The sequence below is a fragment of the Diorhabda carinulata genome, chromosome 4 (assembly GCF_026250575.1).
Source record: "Diorhabda carinulata isolate Delta chromosome 4, icDioCari1.1, whole genome shotgun sequence".
Classification (NCBI taxonomy): domain Eukaryota; kingdom Metazoa; phylum Arthropoda; class Insecta; order Coleoptera; family Chrysomelidae; genus Diorhabda; species Diorhabda carinulata.
In genome coordinates, this window is record NC_079463.1 from 1,878,224 (window position 1) to 1,898,352 (window position 20,129).

At 28.7% G+C, this 20,129-nt stretch overlaps 1 protein-coding gene across 3 annotated transcripts in view; it reads left to right on the plus strand.

Moving 5' to 3' along the window:
• The window catches only part of LOC130893546 (sex determination protein fruitless), a 41,751-nt gene that overhangs the window by 17,831 nt on the left and 3,791 nt on the right, over window positions 1-20,129 (plus strand). The window contains exon 5 of one of the 3 annotated variants that reach the window (XM_057799788.1): window positions 13,044-19,214. The exons of 1 other annotated variant lie outside the window; for it this stretch is intronic. In XM_057799788.1, the coding sequence (XP_057655771.1) occupies window positions 13,044-13,261 (218 nt within the window). In that variant the 3' untranslated portion in view covers window positions 13,262-19,214. Of the gene's footprint in view, window positions 1-1,559; window positions 12,511-13,043; window positions 19,215-20,129 lie in introns of those variants that run through there. One more of the 3 variants, XM_057799786.1, reaches the window with a different exon arrangement.

A 20,129-nucleotide genomic window follows, 5' to 3' on the forward strand; every position in this document is an offset into this window, starting at 1 on the left:
AATTACAAACACCAAAAGTTGCGTAGAATTTAAGAGGAATATTGTTATGTTGATACGAATTTATTTTAATTTCAACTCGTGAAATAGTAGAGAATTTTTGTTTTTCGTCCCTCCATGAAAATTTTCCATTGTACGAAACGGGCTGGACTGTAATGTTCAAAAAACTCAAATCGAGCCAATCCCTTTGGGTGGGATACTAGAAGATTAAATTTATCAAATATTGTGAGGATTTAGACAAAATATATATTTCAATGGTAATTATTTTATTATCAATATTCCTACTTCTACAATACTTTTTTTTCTGCTCTGGGGTGCACATACTATCACTATTTTTTTATCTTTGCTGTCACTATTAATCCTTAACACTCATAACGTTTTCCGTTGACTCAAACTCTGATACTTTCCAAATATTAACAAAATGTAATAAATATTGTTTTAATTATTTTTATAGCTTGCAAATGCATTTTATTCAATCGTACCATTCCAACGGTTTTTTATTTAAATTAAACGGTTGATTTAGCAAATTGCAGCTTATATGTACAAAATTACAATTTTTAAGCTTCAAATCTAACAATATAACGCAAAAATTTCGTAATTAGTAACATGGTAAGGTAAAATTCCCTTCGGAAATAGCTTTATTGTATATAAACATTTTTGTAAATAGTCGAAATCACGTAGGGTTCATTAGAACTACTAAGATAATAATTATTAGTAGTTCTATAAAAGAGAAATAGGTAAAAAAGAAGAAATTCAATAAATTTTAGGTTATGTTGTTGAAGATTTGTGTTGTAACAAAGTGTGGGGTTCGTTTAAATAAAAAAAATAGTTTAATTAGCTCGAAGTGTAACAGTGAACAACAAATATTCACAATATATAGTGTGATAATTATATCCTAGATCAAACGGTGTTATTTCTAACCTGTGCTTCATAATTTATAATGGTGAAGGTTTATTTCGTTGTATCATCGTCAAAAGTGATTCGATGTGTGGCAGTTTTGTAAAGAAATGGAAAAAAAAATTATTCCTCTTTGTATAGGTACAGTAAATTGTATTAGATATAATACACTTTCGATATTTTCTATAAAGTTCCAATTTCACTAATAAATTGATAGGGTTTACTATAACTATTTATGATCTTCCTTACTAGTGTAATCTTTGTATTGCTGTGAAAAATAGGGATAAAAGGAGTAGAAGGTGTGAAAACTTTTAATATTCTAATCTTAAAAGGATTTTTTTCGATGTTTCAATATGAAGAGTGAATGGAATGTTTCTGATAAGATTATAGGGCTTTGGTCATAAAGTGCATCAAATTTAACAAAAAATTAGATCATTACGAAGGAATATCCGTTGTTTTACTTCTTCAAGAGCTCATGTTATAACAGTTAAACGGATCATAGTGCCCCAGAGCCGAAAATCATACTAAATTTATTATAAACGAACCCAACTCAACGATAAATATTAGTTTTAAAACGAGGGAAAGTTTAAGTCACTGGAAAACGTTTAAAGTAAAAAAAAGAAAGATCCGAACTGTAAGTAAAAGTATTTTTTCTCGTTTTGCAGGTTCAAAAACCTGGCACATGCGGCTAACGTTTGACAAGTTGCCGGGTGGCTGTAACCTGCATCGTTGCAAGCTGTGTGGGAAAATAGTGACGCACATCCGAAACCATTATCACGTGCACTTTCCGGGCAGATTTGAGTGCCCTTTATGCCGAGCCACCTACACACGCAGTGACAATCTCCGAACTCATTGCAAATTTAAGCATCCGCGCTACAACCCCGACACAAGGAAGTTCGATCAGCCGAAATTTGAACCGCCCAATGCCATAGCTAATGACACACCGGCCGATTGATTTTGGCTTTACTACTATTTTTATTATAGAGCTATGTACGAGTCATAGCTGGGGTGTGAGCGCTAATTATCTAGCGCTTAAGAAGTAGGTTGTACATTTTTTTTCTTCTGGATTTCATTTTGATTTTATTAACCGTTTAACAATTTTTTTCAATAGTACTTTGATGATATCTAATCTAGATATCTACTCAAAATATTATGAAAATTTATCAAAATATTTTCATTTGGGGTTGGTAGTATTAAATGAGCCACTAATTTTACCGATGAACATACCATAACTATCCATTACTATAACTTTGGTGGTTGATGAGATTTTAACACTGTTGTTTTATCGTTTTGACTTTCTGGACAAAATATAATTTGATTCAAAAAGTTTTAAAACGCTAGAAAATAATAGTATTAAAAGTACTACTTATTTTGGATAATCAGATTTGTTTTTAACATCGAATAAACAAATTTTTATGATTTCGATACTTTTATATGGAATCCGTTCAACAAAATTAATTTCTATTTTCAAAATTCAAACACTATATGGTGGAAACTTATTCTAAATATTTCCAAATTGTACTTTGTAATTTATAATGCTGTTATCATTTAATTTTTAATATATCCGATAACTTCAGATTCCTCTTAAATGTCTTCGAGTAGAATTTTGAATCGATTGGACCTACCAATTTCCTTAAGAAATAATTTGTAATAATATTTTCTACAACTTCAACCCCTTATATGCTTATTTCAAATCGCTGATCTAACTTGACAAAACTACACACAACTTTTTAAAAATTTTCATAAATTATTACATATAATATATATATTTAAAATAAATTAAATACTCGTGGTTGTAGCTATGACATAAAACTATGGATATAAATATATATAGATTTACACAAATATATTTATCTAATCTGGAGAGGCGGGATAAATTCTTTTTTGAAAACAAAATTTTCCCTATCTAGTCTAAAAAATAACATATATGTATACATCTTTTTTTTCCCAATATTTAGAGCAAACCTCTATTTGAATATATTTGTGTCAAACACATTGAACTTACTATAACCTAAGAATAGTAAAAAATCTGTGATGTTTTTTGGAGTTCGACCCAATTAAAAAAAATTACTCTTTTATAAAGACGAACAATACTTATTCATATAGTTAGATTTAAAAAAAAAAGAAAATAAAGCTTATACCGTCCGTCAATTAGGTTATAAATCGTGGCGGTAACGAAAAAAATATTCACATTACTTTAATAGTTACCAAAATAAGTGATTTATTACAAAATTTCTTAATTAAATGATACTACTCCAAAGTATTTTTACAATTTACATCGATAAAGCCTTGGTAGGTTTTTCTAATAGTCTAATAGTTCCCATGGATCCGTATATCTAGTATTTGGGTTTCATATTGATTCCGTATGTCCATATTAATTCCATTGAACTGTATCTTCGACTGAATTTCAATATTAGTATCACCAAACCTAACCTAACCAACGTTTTTTAAAAGCTCTGGACCTTCAACTTCCCATTGTTTCTGAAATCGATGAAAAAGCACTTGCGAAATCTTTTACTTATAAGTACCATACCATTGAAGAACACATAAATGGTCTTCCATTCTTACCATTTTTGTTATCCCCTGCCTTATGCTTACCTATAACGGATAAAAAAAGTTTCCAGAATTTGGAGGCAGGTGGAATTTTTTTTTCGAAATTTCTTAGTTTTTATTCAAGTTGATTCTTTTTGAGATATGGGTTCTTCGTATCAACCTGGTAGTATTTGTCTAGTAAATGCGTTTTCAGGATTTGGTGGATAAATTTGTTTTTCATGCATAAATTCTGATACGGAATAATAAAGTCTTTCAAGCAGAAATGCTTTTGTCAATCTCCGGAACTTATTAAATATTTTTGCCATTTTTAATTCTAATTGTAGCTGATTGAATTATTTTTTACCAGATCAGAAGTGGGTATAGTTAAGTAGATGTCCAAAATCTTTCTTTTAGTAGTTGAGTTGCAATAATGTTTGCGAACCAAACAAAACAATTTGAAGATAGTTTCGAAGGGGTGCAAACTACGAGACCCCAAGAAATGGTTAAGTTGGATAAAATTTTAAGAAGATATTTTAATGGGAGGTTGATTTAGATTAGTTACATTTAATTAAGAATGACAACAATGCGAACACTTATTTTTTGTAACGTTATTTCATTAAAAAATGACATTTTCTCAATCTACATTTAATATCTATTGCCAAACTAACTAGTTTTACATTTAAGTGCAATTATTTTTTATTATGTATTACCTCATTTCTTATCTCAATTTTTATTAATATATTTTATAGTTAGAAACTTTATTGTAAAATAATACTAATTTTAAGATTTAGAATTTACTCGAATTTTATACAGTACCTTGTATTTAAGGTATTTTGCGGCCTTTTTAATAGATATATTGAATATAATGGAAACTGTTACATTTTGATTCTATTTACTTGTAAATTTACTTAACGAATATTTATACTACATATACAGAATGTCCCAGTTATATTAATAGGTATATAGATTCGTTCTGGGACATTCTTTTATCGAATTGTTATTATTTTGATCAGATCATTTTTATTATTACCAACAGTGTATTCTAATTAATTTTTTTTTTGAAAAACCATTCGAATAAACACAAAGGACTCCTTTGAAGATCAATGGGTAGCTTAAGAGAAAGAATGAAGTGGTTAATGAAATGATAAATCCGTAAACTTAAAGGAAAATTATGGAAATGGAAAATAAATGAAAATAGGAGAAATATGGAGTAGAAAATTGAACGTGGTATTAAATCTAACCAAAAATATTATATAGAACCAATTGAAATAGTAAAAAATAGTCATCGTTAAATACAAATGGAGCAACTAGAGATAAATGAACCATTAAGAACGAAAATATGAGAAAAGGATAATTAATAGACGTGATATTAGACGAATCATAACAAAAAAGGATTTTTAAATGTTTTTCATAGAGGAAAAATGAATAAAACTAGGAAAAACATAGAAAATAATCATTGTTGATAAACTAGCAAACACGAAATGAAAAATCGACCTTTTACAAGGCGGTTAAAAACAAAAATGTGAAGGAAAGGCATGGAAGAAGGAGGATATTAGATGAATCACAAGAAAAATGGATCGAAATGTTTCGTACATGAACAACAATAGCCACTAATAAACAAGAAATGGAAAATCGACCATTACAAACCAATTAATAACAAAAATGTGAGAAAAATGTCACTAATGGAAATGATATCAAAAAGGATTGTAACTTCTTAACAAGAAAAGGGTTAATTTGCTTTTCGAAGATGGTGAACAAATGAGCCTATAAGAAACATGGAGAATAATCACCGTTGAAGGCAAAACGAAGTAACTACCAAACAAGAAATGGAAAATCGATCATTACAGACCAATAATATGATAAAAAGGCCTTTGATAGACAGAATATTAAATGAATCGTATTGAAAAAAAAACAAAATGAAGTTACTAGCAAATAAAAAATAGAAAATCTACTTTTAAGGATAAACCAACGACAGAAATGTGAAGAAAAGGTCTCTAATAGAGATGATTCCAAAGAAATTGCCCATTTCAAACATAAAGAACAAATTTGACAAGAAAAACATCAAACTTTACTTTAGTTGAAGATAAAATAAAGCAATTAGGAAATAAAAAAAATGGAAAGTCCACCTTTAATAAGAAAACTACTACCAAAAAGGGTTGCAACTATTTTCTATAGATTACAAATAATTGAAAAACTGTTCTGTACAGTGTAGGATATGAAAAATTCAAATCGATATCTAAGGACATCTAAAAACAAGGATATCACAGATGGTTCAGCATACAAAGAAATAAAATGACATGTGGCTAGACTACTGTATACACAGGTAACAGATGGAAGAATAGGTTACGGTTGCGAAAACCGACAAAAAGTCATACTCTTAGAAAAACCGATAAATAAAAGCAAATAAGCATATACTTTAGGCCTGTTGGTTGAATACAAAAAAATTTGATGAAAAAAATAGCAATAATACTTCGAGACGTTTCAAAACACTTAATTCAAAATGATAAAATACTCAGTATAAACATTTTTTACACATTACATAAATTAATTGTAAACACGCTGTATATAAATTATCCGATAATATCTTAAATTCTGTAAGTGAAACTTGTGTGATCGTATTTTTATTTTGTAAAAGAAGATAAATACGCTGCTCCCAAAATATCGAAAGAAACTATCAAAATCTGGGCGAGTTGGGGTAGTGTATGTGGAGACAGGGTGATACCGAAAAAGAAAATAAATAGTCAGCGGTATTATTTCATCTAAATTTCACAGTGTGTTATAGAGTTTTTCCAAAAATTAAAGACCAACATCAAATAGGACAGATTTTTATATACAAGGTGTCACATTAAAAATGGAATTCCACTCAATGACGCATTTGTGATTAATCGCCCTATTTAGTCCGGGGTATTGAAAATTTATTTCAAATTTATATTTAATGTTAAATAGACCGGAAATGTTTGAACTTGTAAGGTTATTGTGAAATGGACCGGTCTAAAATGTCAATTGATTTGTACCAGTACTTGATGTAACGCAAACCTTATCGTTATTATTAATTTTCTAGTTCGCGTTTAATTTATTAATATAATTTTTATATATTTTATTACGAATTTGCCAACGAATTTAAGAGAAAAATTTATTTTTTTACAATGTCGTTTATAAAACTTGAATTTTATTAGAGAGTTTTATGGACAGCTTTGTATAAAAATATTGAATGATATCTAACTTATAGTAGTGACCCTTCAAGATATAATAAAAAGACCTCGCATTATTTAAAATATAAGTTAACAAGTTACGCTTTGTTATTTATGTAAAACAGAATTCGGAAGCGAATAATTGGCCATGTATTTTTTTTAAATTGTTATACAAGTTTTCCAAAAAAAAGTGTCTAGGGAACAAGAAGGATTTCAAAAAGTGTTTAGGAATTAAAGATTATTCCAAAAAAGTGTCTAAAAAGTGAAAAGTATTCCAAAAAAGTGTTTAGGAAAAGAGAAGTTATTCGAAAAGTGTCTAGAAAAAGTGAAATGTTTCAAAAAGTGTTTAGAAAGCGAAGGTTATGTCTGAAAAGTGTCTAGGGAACAAGAAAAATTTCAAAAAGTGACTAAGAAGTGAAAATTATTCCAAAAAAGTGTTTAGGAAAAGAGAAGTTATTCGAAAAGTGTCTAGGAAAAAGCGAAATGTTTCAAAAAGTGTTTAGAAAGCGAAGGATATGTCTGAAAAGTGTCTAGGGAACAAGAAAAATTTCAAAAAGTGACTAGGAAGTGAAAATTATTCCAAAAAAGTGTTTAGGAAAATAGAAGTTATTCAAAAAGTGTCTAGGAAAAAGCGAATGTTTCAAAAAGTGTTTAGAAAGTGAATATTATTGCAATAAAGTGTTTAGAAAATGAGAAGTTATTCGAAAAGTGTCTAGGAAAAGTGAAATGTTTCAGAAAGTGTTTAAAAAGCAAAGGATATGTCTGAAAAGTGTCTAGGGAACAAGAAGAATTTCAAAAAGTGTCTAGGAAGCAAGGAATATTCTTAAAAATTGTCCAGTATGCTAATATAATAAAGGAAGTGAAAAATAATTCAGAAATGTCCAAAAAGTGAGAGTGGATTTGAAAAAAAAGTGTCTAAGGAGTTTTATAAGTGTCTAAAAAGTGAATAGAGTCTAGAGAGTATGGACAGACAATTCAAAAGATATCTAGGAAGCAAGAAATGAATAGTACCTAAGAAGCGAAAATACATTCTTTAAAATATCTAACAACAAGAGGCATTTAAAAACATATCAAGGAAACAATAACATATTTCAAAAATTGTTTATAAAGCGAGGACTTCAAAAAAGTGTTGAGAAAGCAATAGGACATTTCAAAAAAGCACTAAGAAGAGAGAAAGTATTTCATAAGAGTATTCAGAAAGCCAGAACGAGAAAGTGTCTTATCAAGTGAGAACGTTTTTTGAAAAATTGTCTAGAAAACAAAAAATATCTCAAAAAAGGGTCCAGAAAGCTAGGATACACTAAAAAAATTGTCATAAGTATCGAAGACTTATTTCAAAAAGTGTAATAGTGAAAGAAAATTTGAAAAAAGTAAAAATATGAATTCATGAGTTTGGAGTACACATATTAATAGTATGAAGGATAAAGGGAGAAGAAATTCTCAGCCTACTTACTTCATATTCCGTGAAAAGTTAAGTTCTGGTACCAAAATGAACTTTTATTCGCTTCAGAATTTTACACACTAAATCACATCACTTACGTGCAGGGTAACTCTTTCATTAGATATTCAGTTTTTACTTAAAATATAAAAATATTTTGTTGAAATTTGCGCATATGTAAATAACTATCTCTTGCCGAGACGTTATATATATAAAAAAAAATATTATTTTATATTATATAGTTAACGCGAAAAGACGGTGGTTAGTTTTTATATTAATATATTAGATATTAAAAAAAATTTCTAAACCGTATTGGCATTAATTATAAAAAAAAAATTAGGATGGAGTAAAACTAAAAAGAATGTGATATGATAAGGATTGGTGCTAAGCAACCTTGTACTACACAAGTTTTATTAATATTAAAAATTGTGCAATATTTAGTTATTACGGTAAATTTCTTTCTTCTATTTTAATTCCTTTTCTTCTATTAACGAATATTCTTGTCTGTTATTCTCAAGGATATTTGTTAAAATACAAGACGGTACAGAATTACATATTCCAATTTATAGATCTGATGACACTTCTCCATATACATTTTTTTAACTAACATTGTATAACAAAGGAGATACGATCCCTCACGAGGGTGAATTAGGATATTTTACCATTATTTTTTCATTACGAAGTCAATTTCGTGTACACCACTCAACTCCAACACACTTGGAGGGTTATTACACCGCATAAATAAAAATCCAAATATTACAAAGCATTATTTTGCTTATGAATGTTTGAGGAAGGACATGAAGAGTATTTAAAAAAATGTTTAGAAAGTGACGGATGTTTCTAAAAAGTGCCTAGGGAACAAGAATAATTCCAAAAAAGTGAAGAGTATTTCAAAAAGTGCCTAGGAAGCAAAGAAGTGTTTTTAAAACTTGTCTAGTATGATAATATGATGAAAGAAGTGAAAAATAATTCAAAAGTATCCAAAAAGTGGGAGCGCATTTCAAAAAAGTGTTTTAAAAGTGAAGATACACTTTAATCCGGACCCCGGAAGTATTTTCGACTTTTCCTTATGTTTATGACAACTACATAACGACCACCACCACTATAATCCACTCTTTGAATTATCTACATGGTTAATTTTGGAATTCGATGAACCAGCTGAAGGAGAACACATAAAAGTATATTACGAAATCATCAGGAACTTCTACTACTAGGTTGGAAACTATAGAACAATTTTTCTCATGTTGGCGAAAGTGCTGTTACACTAGTTGATACTATTGGGATGAGGTTAGAATCAGAGCACATTTTAGTAGAAGAGATCGTTGAAAGTGTGACCTACCACTATCTACCTCAAGCTTAAACTCAAATCCCAAATTGATTTAATCATTAAATTTGTTGCTGTCAGTAACCAAGAGAACATATCTGGGTATTATAAACATTTAAGGCACCTCCTTCGACTGATTATGGAAAGAATCAACCCTAAAGGGATGTCAAACTTAAATTATCAAGTAGCCTCTTGTGATACTCTCCAAAACTACCCGGGGTGGTGATACAGTTTTATAAAAAATATTTTTATACATATTATAGCTTTAGAAATGATTGAGAATAATTCTGTACCACCTTGTATAAAAATATCTTGTACAATTGTATAAAATGCAGTAAAATTGGGATTGTATAAAATATGATCTGTAAGTTTGTTGTTGTTTCATTCTGTTTTGTATAACATTTTGTTGTTTAAAGGTTGCGGTTAACTTTTTGATAGTTAATTTATATTTTATATACACATATTAATATATCTCTATTGTGCTTTTAATAAATTTATTTTATAAATTTTCATATACATTTACTATGAATTTGATTCATATAAATTTAGGTAGTGAAAATATTGCCAACGATTAGGCAATATACTGATGAATGTTGTCGTTTTTAAGCGATTTCTTAATAAATGCATACAATAACCATGTAAATTATAAACCGAAAAGCATAACTACAGCCCCACCTGATTATTTAAAGAAATATTTTATCAATATAATGAAAATTTTTTTTTAAATAGTGGAGGTATAGCTATGCTTCTTAGTTTAGGGTCTGTTCAATATTTGTGACTTTTCACAGGTGGTAACAAAACCCAAATAATTTCTAGACCCCAATTTATTAATTAATACTAACAATTCGATTGCGAAGTCCTCCTTTTGCTAAAAGTTCTTTGTACAGTACTAGAATATAGATGAATTCGAACAGTTCTCTTAATTTTCTTTTAACTCTGTTCTTATTTATATAAAAATTATGATTTCTTTAATTTCTGATTTCTTAGACCTTTTCTATGATTATGTTTCTAAAACGTCTTGATTTTAAGTCTCTTTTATTATAAAATTAATTTTTTTTCGTAGTTTAATTAGTGAAAGTAGTGGAAAGATCAAATTTTTATCTGTTTTTCAAGAATTATAAAAAAAAACTAATTTTATAACAGAACAGGCATAAAATCAAGACGATTTAGAAACATAATTATGATGCTTTACTCAATTACAAACCAAATTTTCCCAATTTAAGCACTACTTAATCTCTAAGAATATTTTATCCTTTTGATTTAAACTCTATTGAAATTTTTTTACAACACATTTACAAGAACGGAAAGTATGTTACTTTTTGTTATTGTTTATGTAAAGTTTATTATAGAAATCGCGAACAACATTGAGGATCTTTTAAACTCCTCATTTGTATAATATGAACTGTTTTATCATACGATTCAGATAAGGCGTTGACTTGTGAAAAATCCTGCCTTCCATATTTGTTAAAATGAATTCAGAGAGGTAGGACTTGGAAATTGTGTGACTGCATTTTCTTTCACGATAAGTTTTTTCACAACTATTGTTTATATAATACAAAATATTCTAAATAAGTTCAATCAAACATCACTGAACCGATTATTTTCACAATATTGGTATAATTTTTTTGTTTCATATCGTCGTTGTTTTTGCAGAAGTTACTAGTCCAAAAAGACACTTTACATTTGTCAGAACAACATCTCTTTGATTTTATAAGATTACATTATCAAATGTTACCTTACCTCTTTTATAGAAGATATTACATTGTCTATCCACATATTTTCGGTAGTTTAGTTTTTAATTTTATGAAATCGGGAACGTTTGTTATTATTTCAAAGTCTTTTAAATGACACATCATTCCAGTAGTTCATTTAAATCTGCGGCTTTGTTTTCTTCTTCTTTTCCATGAAATTATGAGGACTCGTCAATTCTAGCTCTGAAGCTCTCTCGAACTATTCTACTTGTAAAATTTTGATAAGCATTAAAAAACAAAAAGGAAAAGTTCAGATTTTCGAAGTTCCACTGTAGTCGCAACCACACAATATATAAGGTGTGGTATTGGTCCAAGGAAATCTAATTAACAAGTTATACGAAAAAATGAATTTATTCAAATAAACATATTTTTAAAATAACTAAAATATTCACGCATTGACATATTTCTTCTTCTTTTTTGTGGCGAAGGGCTTAATCCGTAATGTACACAGTTCAATTATGTCACTACGAAACTATAAGGATTCGCAAATTATTTTACGTCCGGATTTTCCAAATACCCAATATACAGGGTGTAAAATTGGTGCGAGTACTCATTGACAGTTCAATTATATCAGCGGTGTTCTTTTCTTTTGCACTATGAGGTTCATTGTTTTTAACGCATGGATTTTCGATGTTTCCCTCTGGTACCAAATATACAGGGTGTGGCATTGATACAAGGAAGCCTAATTACCAATTTACCACGTAAATAAAGATTTTTTTCATAAAATTTAAAGGTTCATTCATACTTGTCACTTCGTATATTCGTAAAATAGAGTTACATTGTTATACAGGGTAGTCTAATATGGTGTCTATTTTATGTGCATATGATAAATCATTGAACTCATTGAACTGTTGGTGTGTGAAAAGTTTGGTTAGAATATCGAATAGTAATTTATTTTACTCTATCAAAGATGTTGATTATGATTTGAATTATTTAGAATATTTGTTTTATTTTCAAATTTGGTTTATAAGTGTTATTATCGTGAAAGTGATTGCAGGATGATAGTTTCTTAAATAATTGTTGTAATTTTGTGCCAACGTTAGTGCAATTAGGCGAACAGATCGTTTCGTTTGTTCAAAACAAACATTGTGGTTATGAAAATAAAGATCAAAAACTACTTAACGGTTGATGATATCCTGTTCGAAGAAACGTAAATGCTCAAAGATCAAAAATATAGATATTAAAACAAATATTATGAAGATTTTAAAATATTTATGCTTTGGTGATTTTTCATATTTTTCAGGTCCTTTTGTTACTTAATTAAAAATTAATTAGTTTAGTGTTTGAAATATTAAAATTTATCTTAAGAATTACGTGCATTCATTAAAAAGCATTTATATTGTATTTTAATAAGTTTTATTAAAAATGGTGTGTTTTAGATTTGATTTGTTTTCTTCTAGAAACCTTATTATGGTCACTTTTGGTCACCTTTGGAGGTAGTGAGTGCTTTTGCATCCCCTCATCATACTCACTTAACCTTTATTTAAGTTAAGTTACAAAAAACATTGAAAAAACCAAAAAAAAAACAATGTTATAACACTTATTTGTTAAATATTAGTACTGATTGTCCCTTCATTAGTTTTATTGGATTGTTGATTTGGTTTTGGCGACTTATTATGAATTTTGTTTATTTTAATGACGTTTTAAAATGAAATTGGTAAAATGAAAATTTTTTCTGGACTTTATATGGTGTTAACAGTAACATCAAATAAGCTCTTGGTGTCCACACGGTGTCCAAACACTAGTCCACATTCTAGCTTCGAGTAAACGACACTACAAAATGCATAAAAGTTTCAGATAAGTATCGATCTATATATATATATAAGGAAAAGGAAGTGGCAACGCTCCACGACGGTAATCCTCCTACATAACCGTTATAAATAACAAAACTAATCTAATAATTTTTGTTTCAGATATTAAATGTTACAAAGTCTCCCAACTTTTCGAGAGGGTAGGTACAATGGACGAAAGAAGAAGGTGTGTACTGTGCGGTAAAATTGTCAGCAATACACGTAATCACTACTATGTACATTTTCCGGGACAGTATTCGTGCACGCATTGCCCGGCAGTGTACACGCGTAGTGATACTCTACTTTTACATATGAGGACAAAACATCCCGCTGTTGCTTAGCTAATGCTTCGTTGTTAAGTTGTTCATTTCTTCAACCATAATTATCGCTTAGACCATATAGTTCATGGACTGCTATTCTTAACAGTAAAAGAAAAGTGGAAAAACATCTACTAGGACAAGTGTCAACCGATGGGGGTGTTTCGATTCGTTTACAAAACAAATAGGAAGTTGAATTTTTGAAAAATAGTTTCCAATTAATGATCTAATTCTTATTTAGAAATCAATAATCTACCTTCGTTCGTTATAATCAAAATTTTCCAATTGAAATTGTTTTTAATTCTTGTAGAAAAATCTAAAACCATTTTCGAATCATTAAAGCCCTTCCTTTGTTGTCCTTTAAAATGTTTTACCACTTTCTCAGCTAAAGTAGCGGTTCATGTCACTGTTTAGTCTAAAAATAATTTTTTTTTTAATGATTTTCAGTCTCTATCTTCATTATAAAATTTTTCCAAATCTTATATAACCAATCTTTAACCAGGAAACGTTCATTTCAATAGAATTAATCCTTCATTGGAATTCTCATGGACCTTCTGTTTAAAGGACTATAAAAATTTCGAAATACAACTTAGAAGTATTCACGATATTGAGATATAATAATATAAAAGCAGAAATTAAAAAAAAAAGATTAACAAATCACAAACAGTACAAATTCTAGTCCAACTAAATACTAAACCACCAGAGGTGGAAGGCTAATTGAGTAGGACAGTTGTTGTCTAATTTATGACTTTTTTAGTTGTGCTATTGTGGTAATCAAACACCAAAGTATATTCTTTTCGATATAAATTCTACTTTGACCATAATTTCAGTCCCTGATGATGAATACATAAGTATTCGAAAGCTTGGAATATATATTGAAAAAAGTACACTTCCGAGTTTAATAGCAACATACCACTACTAAAACGTTTATAAATGTATATTAAACCAAAAATTAAAAAAGAGAGAACAATTTGAACTAGAAATAATCAAAAGAAAACAACAATACGTTAAATTCTATAGCAGATATTACTGACCCTTCCAGAAAATGATTAATGTGTTTAAAAGTGAAATATTTGTAAAATTGATGATTATGAAAGATTTTTGGTCAAGGTTTTAATGTTGATATAAATACATCAAAGGGCAGTACTTCAAAGGAGATTGCTTGGAATATATTCATTCAAAAGGAAGCAGATGGTCATCTATACTTTACGTCAAACGAAAACAAATAATAAAAGTTCAAAAGGGTTTTGTATACTTAAGGGCGGTAATAGTACAAGAAGAGAAGAAAAATTAGAGCAGATAACCAAAGGAACGTAATAAAATCAAATAACATATGCATGCAGGACATGGATATTGAAGAAGGAAGACAAATAGAAAATACTAATTATGACACGAATTTACAAAAAAAAAATAGGAAGAAAAATTATCCATAATTTTTGGGGGTATCAGATGCTAATAATAATGCTACACGGAAAACCAATATAGGCAAAAAGGCCAAGGACGAGATGATACGTAACTACGTGATGAAAGAACTTGAAACAATAACAATCAGAATTGGAAAGAATTGAGAAGATAGCACAACGTTCAAGGATTAGGAATTTAGTTACATAAACATTTTCTAAACAACAGTGTAAGTAGAAGATACTTTTTTCTACTGATAATAAATTTTTAACTATAAAATCCCGGTGATTTCCATGGAAGAATTGAATCCATCGTTTGTTATGGTATAAAGCGAAGTAAATTGTCGAAAACGTGCTTTTTAAAAATTAATTTTCTGTAATCTAAATTCCTTTTGCTCTACCATAGAAATTATTATTTCTGTAAGAAATACAAACTATATCTAACAATTACCTCAAAATATTTTCCAAAACAACATTAATGCACTTGTCTATTTATAACTTTCACTGTCTGTGTGAACAACTGATGAAATAACCTTCAGCGGCTAACTTCAGGTTTCTTTGACATCCGTCAATTTACATAGAGTTAATTTAAATATAGATGGATAGAGTGAATTATGGAGAAACAACATCTTTATAACAATTTTGTTCTGATTGGATCGTTAATATTAACATAAAACACCAATCAAAAGCGAATAGAGAATGAAAAACCGATACTCTTTTTGTCTCTCCCATTAATACAGTTCTACTTAAATGCTGCTTTCTCTATCTTTACTAGTAATTCTATGACAATTTAAGTCAATTAACCTCTATTTGATTACAAATTAACTCTTTTCATTAATTCTTCCATATAGGATTTAAATCCTAGAAATACATTTTTTTATCTGCTACAAGTTTTTATTGCTTATTGGGCTATTTTATTATCTCAGGAACATAGTTTCTTAGAAAGTACTCTATCGTTTTAATAACGTCGTTTAGAGTACTTGAACAGATTGAATGGAACTGCTACATCTCTATAAATAGTTATTTAGTATAAGTATGTAGTAGCCCATATACCACAGTAAAACGTTAATAAATAAATTTAATTTGCCTTATCGCGATTAGTTTCTATTAAATTTTGGTACCACAGGGCATTCCAAGACTTTGACGTTTATTACACCAATATGGCCGCTGGGAGGCTAACAGATTGGATCGTATTTTTTAAATAGTTTTTTTTTGTTTAAATCGTTTTTAGTTGTATTTTCCAAACATTTTTGTACATCGTCTGTAGTTCAGTGGTAGTTTAGTTATAAAAATATTTAAAAATCAAGCAGAGACAAAATAGTTAGAAAATATTAAAAAATGAACACGAGTGTCTATTTGCACAAAATTGTTAGTAAAAAATCCAGACGTCGCATCCTAAAAGGCATACTTTAGTTTCAAAGTGATTATTTTAACAAAATTATCAACTTTTTCCGTCCAAAAAAAAACAAAACAATACTATTTGCTTTCCTTCCAGAAGCCATATTGTTCTCATTTTGACAGCGGATTTGTTCAAAAAAACTCTTCTTCTAAATCAATAAAACCGGACTTCTCACAAATAAATGAATCATATTGATGAAAATTAACTCTTTCTATTGATAAAACTTTCTGATAATTAACCAACAAAAGATTCACAACACTTTTGACGTAAAAGGGATCAACTGTCTTCAATTTGAAACTGATACACAACTCGACCACTTTATCTACATATAAAAAGTGGTTGAATAGAGATGGGAAACTATTTTACGATACTGCGCATGTTTGAAACGCCGGTGTCGTACCTATAGACACCGATCTCTTCGTTGTAAATTCTTTGTTACCATAATCCGTTTTATCTGCATTCTTGTTTCAAAAATTTCCTCATATGCCTCACATTTATAGTCATTTTAATATGAAATGAGGTCTCGGTATCCAGTCGAGTGTCGAACTGTAGATTATACAGTTACATGGATCAATCTCAATAGTGGGGATAATCTATTTGCTTTAGTGAAAACAGGAATTATAAAAATCGATTACAATTCATTCATACTTATTCATTTTTCATTTTAATTATAATAATTTTTAGGGATTATATAATAAACGATCTCGATTCCTTGTAAAATAATTTCTGTTTCTTCTAAAATAATTGAAATTTTTTTCGTAAGTGAATCGAATACAATATACGAATCATAATCGATTCTTTCGGTAGTCATTTAAAGCAGTCAAAACAACATAAATTCGTGCTTAGTCGTGCAAGATCGTTAAACTTTCTCGGTCAAAGTATTAGACGTAACTTCTATATTTTATTTACTCAATCAAGATATTTGTTTCTAATTTAAAAACATATAAGTTAGTTTTAATAACGATCCATAATTAAATAGGCAATTATAGAAGAATAGAGGTGGAATAGGGAAGTGCCATATTTTTTCATATTTTAAAATAATAGTCCAGTCAATGACGTTTTTTTTTAAATCTCTTGAAGACTTTGAAAAGTTGCAACTCTTATTTTTTTGCTTCCATAAAACTGAAATTTTAGCATAAAAACATTTTTAAAGCGTTGGAGATTTCAAAAACAAAAATAAATAGACATAAAATTCGACAGTATGTCACATTAGGGATGAAATCAAGGGTTTAAAGAATGTAAAAATTCTTCTTACAAACATATATTTAAAAGCTTCATTTTACAAATGTTCAAGAGTAAATACCACCCCCCAATAATAGAAACTAGAAAAGTTTTTGTAAATCAGTTTAGTTCCGTGGTTTTTCATCTCCTTCACCTCCATCGACTGGACTATAATAGAAAAACTAGTCATGTGCAAACAACATTTAGCCAAAGAAATTTTGCCAAATTATATACAACCTAGTCATTTAGAACAAAAACATTTATTTACCAAAAATTTTATGTACGTTGACCTTGTACTATAAACTTGTAAATATTTTGATGATTAAATTTTATTGTATATATTGATAACGAACTAAATGGAATTTGATACAATAAAACAAAGATTTACAGTATTTTCTTCTTCTAAATGGGGTTTTAAGTGAGCCAATTGAAAGCCACAGGCTGTATCACTTCAAAATTATATCCTATACTTGTTTATATAGTTTTTAGCTTGGTCATTATATATCTCCGAGACTCAAACTTAGTTCTTTTTATATAATTATGTTTTTTTATAACGAATACATCATTATACCCATCTCATCAAAATACCTCGCATTAATAGTGACGTCACATCGCCATTTTTCTATAATTTCATTTACATATGAATTATCTTTCAAAATAGATCCTTTGAAATCTTACGATTATACACGCAAGCAAAATTTTGAGGTTAACTTTGATGTTTTCGATTTATTAAATGTATATGTCACAATTTTGGTATTGTTTACTTACCTTAAATATCTCAATTTAATAATTTAAATCTCAATCTTGTATCGTACTAATTTGTATTCAAGCCCATATACTAATTTTCAACGTCACTTTTCATTATTGCGCAGTATATTTGTTTCGGGATATAGAGATGGGAATTCTTATTTACACCACAAATCACCAGTAACGATTCGAAGTGAACTAATTTAATATAGTTAGAAAAATAGTTTTTTCTTCCGATAATTATCAATATCTAGTTGAGAGAACTGTTTTTTCGGAACTCGTATCTTTAATACAGGTTCCACTAGAAAATAAACCAATTAGAGTCAAATGAAGGTAATTAGAAAATAGAAAAAAGCCTTTACACACGAATTGCATACAATATTTTTTCTACTGTAGACAGAAGTTTACTGGTAATTTCCCATATAAATATATATTTATTAATATTTCGAACATTTTAATGAAGAATAGAACAAATTATCAAAACAACAGACGAATTTGTGTTATTAATTTTGTCAACTCTTCTCTTCGGCATGTATAAATGCCGATGTTGTATCAAATTCTATTTAAAAAAAACTGTAAATATGAATATAAATTATTATAGTGCAATTAAAAAAAATTATGCGATGTCCATTTTTATTTCAAGTAAATTAATGAATTCAACCACATTCTACTATTCATCTATATTCATGAACGAAAATAGATTTCTATGATGAAAATAGATCGATATTAATAAAAAAATTAACTTTTTCAATGCTCCCTGTATAACTTATATCCATATTATTATTAGCCTTCATTTTTAACTATTTCGTCGTCCACTGTATTCTTTTTATCAATATAACTAACCAGCACTGCCAATTTTAAGTAACAACTACAACAGATCTCCCTATCAGATTTCTTCTTCTTTTTTTCACGTCTACCGAGTTTCTACTTTCCTATTTCATCATAGAAAACAAATTCTTTTTTCGCGTGTATGTTGTTCATCCAATTTAATATTTTTTCGAGTGTATGTATATCAAAGTTATTTGTTATCGTTTACAATATCAAATGTAATTGAGAATGTGGTTATTTTCACCCATACTTTTTAAATTTTACGTAATAAAAAAATTTGTAACCAGGGTACCTAAACTATTTACCTTAAACATTATTTATTTTAATGATATTATGTGTAATAGATTTATCGATTTTTAATAAAGTAAATGTTTATACAAAATCGTTTATTTGATTGAATAAGCGTATGCGGAATTTTAAAAATAATAACAAAAAATTAGCTCAGATTTAAACACTACTTCGAGTTTTACCCATTTGGAAACTATACGACAAAAAAGACCCGAGATCGATGGCCGTATAATTTCGACATGTTCTAATGACTGGATGGAAAAATCATTCGACACGAACAGTTCCATTATAAACGATAACGTAGGAATCAGTTTTATCGCGCAGCCTCTTCAATAAAATCAATTTTCGCGCCCCAGGTCGATAAAGTCGGAATCTGTTTTACCCACAAAGACATTGTCAAGTTGGATGCAGAGCACAATATATATGGGATAATAATAAATATATAAATGAATTATATACATAGTTTAATAAAGTTTTTTTTAAATAACTTTAAATATTAGAAAAATAATCTACAAATATTGTTGAATTATGCGTGAACGATCGCATTGGTGATAATAGAAATTATAAATTTCAAAGTAGGCTAAAATCATATTTATGAACTTCTGTATTCTTTGGTTTGGTAAATGGATATCGACACGTGACGTAAATTACAACAAAACACACTGAGAAAACAATAGCATGAAAACTTCGTTATTTTATAGATGGTTCTGCCGGTATGGATAGACGTAAAATAACGAGAAAGTAAATAATTTTATGTTGGTAGAACATTCTTAATTCCGATTATACGGTTTTTTGTAGTCCCGTGTTAATACGGGGGCTTAGTTAAAAGTAAATAAATTTATAATAATGTTAAAAACTGTTGTGTCTAAATTTCGATGGAGTATTTTAGAATAATTATCATGATAACATACATTTTGCTCTATGTACAATATGAAGTTTTGCTGACAATCCTCATACGATTAGGTAACAATTTTAAAACGGATCATTTGAAAAAATTCATACACTATTT